This window comes from Monopterus albus, unplaced genomic scaffold (genome assembly GCF_001952655.1).
Source record: "Monopterus albus unplaced genomic scaffold, M_albus_1.0 scaffold5.1, whole genome shotgun sequence".
In the NCBI taxonomy this organism is placed as follows: domain Eukaryota; kingdom Metazoa; phylum Chordata; class Actinopteri; order Synbranchiformes; family Synbranchidae; genus Monopterus; species Monopterus albus.
The window spans coordinates 1209216-1214907 of record NW_018127885.1 but is presented as its reverse complement, the minus strand read 5'-3'; the positions used below and the strand labels follow the sequence as shown (position 1 = coordinate 1214907).

Below are 5692 nucleotides of genomic sequence, written 5' to 3'. Positions count from 1 at the left end.
ACTCTTTCTCTTTCTCTCATTTTTCTCCTCCTCTCTTACTTTTTTCCATTTTTCCCATGTTTGTCAGAATGCTTAGTCATTGTAGTAAATCAATCACTGGCAGAATACATAACATGCACGTTTCTCTACTATGCTACAGCGTAATAAGCTGCTACACTCACATAATGCAAGCTATAACTGATAAAAGAAGAAATACAACAATAAGAATGTTTCTGACTCTCTGCAGCCAAAGCTGATGGCCAAGGACTTGCTGGACCTTGTGGCCTCTCACTTCAACCTCAAGGAGAAGGAGTACTTTGGAATTGCATACACAGATGAAACGTAAGTCAGATTCAAATCATAATTCAATTAAAAACTACAGTGCATGTGATGAACTGCACCCAGCACTAGTTCTTCAGTTTATCTTGCTTGTTGGATTGTGGTTATCCGTGTGGTTCCTGAACACTGTAACTACAGCCAGACTATTAGCAGTTACTTCCTGTTTTGATACTCAGTTTTTATTAATGGAATTGTTCAAGCACCATGTACAATAGGACATACTACACTAGAAGTAAATGATAGGCGAAGACAGTATCAGTGTTCAGGCACAGCCAGTTGTTGTGGTAAACAGAACAAAAAGGACACCGTAGTACAGTGTATGCAAACATGTCAGTGAGAACATGGTCAGTACAGCTCTAGTCATGAGGATTCTCTGCCAACTTTTAAAATCAGTGTGCAGTTGCAAGTTTGGTTTCCACTTAGGGGTGTGACGATACACTTAGCTCATGAGACAAGATGATATTCTGTTCACTAGAACGATATGATGTTTTAGCACAATTTTTAAGAAATCTTTAATGATAAAAAATATGACTGCAAATAGTCTTTTATTCAACCGAAAGTCACAAAATGCAAAACAGTGCAGATGCATTTTGAAATGTTTTAACTAATCACCTTGTAACGTCACTTAGGTTTCACTTTTTGAAGATGCAGATGTGCAGTAAAAGATAAAACAATGTGCAAGCACTGTAAAAGGTTTTGCCACAAACTCAAATAAGTGGCTTCTCTCCTATGTGATTTCACACGAGTCTCTTCAGACCATATAACTATGCATGAGCCTCTAACTTCTAATTGAAGCTGTGTGTGACCTTCTAACTGAACTCCTTTCCACAAATTGAACATGAAAAGTGGCAGGGACATCTTCTATGCTAATTTCACCCTCTGACATGCTGGCTGCTGCTCTGGGTCTGTTTTTCTACTGATATTGTGAGACTGTTTAATATCCTGAGATCTCTTGGCACAAGATCTCATCACACCCCTATTTCCACTTATTTCAAAAAGCCCAACCACATTCAGTCACTTCCTGTTTTGGATTTATAATTTAAAGTGTTCATGATTTCAGTATGTTTCTACATGACAGCTGTTAAACTTCTGCTACTTAAATTGTATGTGCCCACTAATTAACCTTTATTGCATTATGATGAAATGTAAAAACTGTTAGTTAGATAGATAGATAGATAGATAGGAGCTAGGAGCTATTGTCGGATATTTAGGGTAAGCTGCTGCACTATGTAGACACTATGCAGACCAGAGCCACTATGAAAACTGAGTTGCCAGTATTATTTATGGTTTCATAAGTTGCAGTAAAATGTGGCTGTTGATTTTGGCCCATTTTTCTACTGAAGAATGTTCTCTGCTTTTATAACTTAAAAAAAACTTGATAACCTGTTTTTGGTATTCACTTCTTTTTCACTTACAAATGAAATACTTAGCTGTATTCAGTCTGGTTAACACAAAGAATCATGGCCATCATGAATATCACACTGAACCACAAACTGATGAATGATAGGGTTTCTATAAAGGGCTGTGATGTTACAGTGAGACTGTTTTTAAAAGATAGCAAAAGGTCATGAGCCTGTCTACCTGATGGGTTGTTACAAGAACGATGTTTGAAATGCAAAAATGACATTCAAATTAGCTTTAGTGTGTTTGGTGACCTAGAGAGACAGAAACCATTCAAGCAAACATGCAAATGATTTACATACAGGCAAACACTGTCAATACCTTTGTGTCTCTTTTGTGTTTCATCTCAGAAAGGAAGACTGGCCTCTGCTCTGTGGCATTTTACACTGCTGTGACATAGTCAGTGTCAGTCCAGCACAGCAATATCAGCTTTGCAGTCTTAGTCCCCCAGGGCTTATTCTATGATGTGTTGATTTGTTACATATGCCTGGGGAGAGCAGATGCCTCAGCTCTGATGGCTCAGTGGTCAAAGAGGTTGTGTGGGGAAAAAAGAGGGAGAGAGACAGAGAGTTTGAGAAAGATGTTGCTCAGTTGCTCAGGAGACCATGCAGGGTTACCAGGGTGACAAGCTGTCTCTGCAGTTTTTCTCTCTGTAGGAGAGAGAGAGAAAAGAGAGGGGGACAGACGTGGGGGGAACATAAGGAAAGACATGGCCAACAGGACAATGAATCTGGGGAGGAAATGTTCAATGTCACAAGATGGAAGTTTTCATTGAATTGTTTTTGTTGTTTGTTCAGACATCTCTCTGTTCAGTACTAATAGACTGTGTTGTTTTGTCTTATCAGGGGCCATTTTAGCTGGCTCCAATTGGACCGCAGGGTATTAGAACATGAGTTCCCCAAGAAGTCTGGTCCCATCGTCCTCTACTTCTGTGTCAGGTGAGTCGGTCTTGATCAGTGGAATCACCTCATTCACACAAACCATGCTCCCTGATCAGATAGGGGGCTTTAAATGTGTGTGAGAGATAGAAAGATGGAGAGTGTGTAGCTGTATTTGTGTATGCACATGTGTTTCATGTGGTAATAGGAACAGATTAAAAAGGGTAGTTATGACCAGCACCTATGAAATTACTTTGACCCCAGTGCTTAGCTCCTGCCTCAAGGCCTCTCAGCCAATCATGAGCCTCTTCGACCTCATCAGTATGAGCTGCATGAAAATCCCATCAAATAGCTTCATAGTGACTGCAGATCCAACCAAGACAGCATATGCTTTCCATTAGGGAGGGAAAACTAACTGTTTCTTGTGTATATCAATGCAGTGCATTATTATGTAATGAAGTGTGACAACAACTGTTCACATGTTAATGCAGTGCTCAACAAGGTAGACAGCATTGTGGTATTTGACACAACTTATGATGAGGCACTGGACAGTTTAAAGCCAACTATTGGCTAACAACAACTCCTGTTGTGACAGGGTTATGAAATAACCCTACAATCGAACACTCCTCTCTCGGCTTTTTGTGCTGCTCATACAATGTCCCTACTCCTGACTCATACACACTGGATCATGTGTGTATACAGTGTGTTGCAGAAATACAGAGAGTGCATGTGTGTGTGTGTGTGTGTGTGTTTTGGGGTGGGGTGGGGGGTGTTGGTGCTTTGTATTCAATAGGCTATTGAAAAGGAAAGAAACATGCAGCTGACCTGAGAAGAGGTTTTCTGATCTTCTGATCTTTCTTGGACTCATAAAAACACACAGCGCTCCTAATTCATTCATTCTCAGACCCAAACCACAACTCATACAGTCCACAGATGTCCCCGACATTTGATGATGTCATATATACCCCAGAGACAGAGCCTTAATGCTGCTAAACAATGTCACTGAGTAGCTCATATCCCCTTGACATTTACAATATGGCTCAAGTAATGAAGCAGTGAGGCAACTGTATATCAAAATCATATTTTTAGCACCTAGACCTATTGTTCACCATATTTAGCAAGTAATGGTATTATTGTACAATGTGACAGTGATACTGTCAAAAGACATGAGATATTTGGTTGGTATTACTATTGCTTTGACCATCTCCAGCATTTTAGCTGAGTTAATTTGATAACCACAGGGTATTAACTGATTTAAAAGGTCCAGTTTTTAGGTCAGATATAGAAACATATAAAATAACGGTGCCAGTTTGTGTCTGGTGGTCAGAATAAGGATCACTGTGTGTATTTAAATAGACTAATAGATGTTTGAGGATGTGGATGTGATGCTCTAACATGAACTTTGACATCATTTTGAGGTTTCATTCTCCCTTCTTGCTTTATTTTTTCATGATATTTTTTCCTGTCCTTGTCTCAACTTCATCATGGGCAAAAAATTTGTTTTTATATTAAATTTAGCTACACTGATGCACACACACACACACACATATTTGCATATTCAGGACTATAATGGAATGACTGTTAGCCCAAATGTCAGGTCTGAATCCATTATCATTCTGAGCATATTGTTTTCATTAGCAAAATGCAGGGTTTATTGTATGTTTATGTGTGGGTGCGTGCATGCAGGTGCCAGTGTCGTAGTCAAGCCCCCGGTGTATGAGTCTGGGTCGAGGCTCGAGTCCTCTGTGTTTGAGTCCAAGTCGAGTCCGAGTCGCCAAAAAATAATCAGAGTTGAGTCTGAATTGAGTCCCTGTTACTCGAGTCAGAGTCATCAAGGTCTACATTTTAATTACACAACTGATATAGCCCTCACCATTTTATATTCCAAACTTTTTAACAGTGTATTGTGAAGGTCATACTAGACTGTGTGATGTGTGTGCTCCCAGTAAATGCTAAGCAGATTCCCACTTCCATCGTGTGGCTTTTTGCATGCTTGCTGCTGTGGTGGCAGTGTGTGCATGTCTCATCAGCACTCTAGCTTTAATTAAATGTTCACACTAAATATTGACAATGCTCCTCTCATTCTCTCTTGCAGCTCAATGGGTAATGTGATTTAAGCCCTCCAATATTGATTCTCCTAAAATCCCTCTCACTCAATACATACACACACTCATGCACACAAATTGTCAGATTCATTCATCTTCATATACACATATTTAGGTCACATGATACATGCTTACTGGGGTGTATGAAGAAAAAACTGTTTTTTACTTGTAATTGTGTGTTACTACTCTGTCTTTATGCACACTGGGTAGGGGATTTGAGGAAAGACATCTCCTAAAAGCATGCCATTATACACGTGATACCATCTGCACTGTTATGGTTTTTTTAATGTACATTTCCAACAGTGAGGATCTAACAATGAGTAGCTTCCTTGTGTACCATCCTTGCTCTGCTGTGGCCCTGCATGCATTCATGAGCTAAATTTAGACTGCATTATTATGTTAGTTCCCTGTTCACCAATCTTCCTGAAGTGGGTTACTGTGCTTCGTCCCCAGTATGTAACAGAGGATGTGTAAGTGTGTGTGTTGGTACTCTTACGTGCATGCAGAGTCAGCACACAGTGCTGATAATGCAGAGCAGCAGTGTGTGAACTGCATCCTGTGCACATTCAGTATGCACTTGCATGTGTGTGTGTGTGTGTGTGTGTGTGTGTGTGTGTGTGTGTGTGGATTTGTACATATGCAAATTGAAATTGTGGAGTGCGCAGACAGTCACAAACTAATCATGGATCATTGCCAGGCACCATGGTGAGAGAGAGAATTGGTTTAAGGGCAAGTGGAAGGATGCTGGAACACAGGGTCAGCCTTTGGTAAAGTGTTCCCCCCTCTGGTCTCTTTGGTTATTGTCACATCAAATCAAATCAAATCAAATTTTATTTGAATAGCGCCAAATCACAACAAAAGTCATCTCAGGACACTTTACAAAGTAAGGTCTAGACCTTACTGTTATCAATATTATTACATAGGGAAAACCCAACAAATCCCCCTTGAGCAAGCACTTGGCGACAGTGGGGAGGAAAAACTCCCTTTAAC

At 40.1% G+C, this 5692-nt stretch overlaps 1 protein-coding gene across 1 annotated transcript in view; it reads left to right on the top strand.

The window, feature by feature from the left end:
• Positions 1 to 5692, top strand: part of frmd4a (FERM domain containing 4A) — a 63877-nt gene that overhangs the window by 29999 nt on the left and 28186 nt on the right. The window contains exons 3-4 of the mRNA XM_020611413.1: positions 227 to 321; positions 2565 to 2657. Of these exons, the coding sequence (XP_020467069.1) occupies positions 227 to 321; positions 2565 to 2657 (188 nt within the window). The remainder of the gene's footprint in view (positions 1 to 226; positions 322 to 2564; positions 2658 to 5692) is intronic.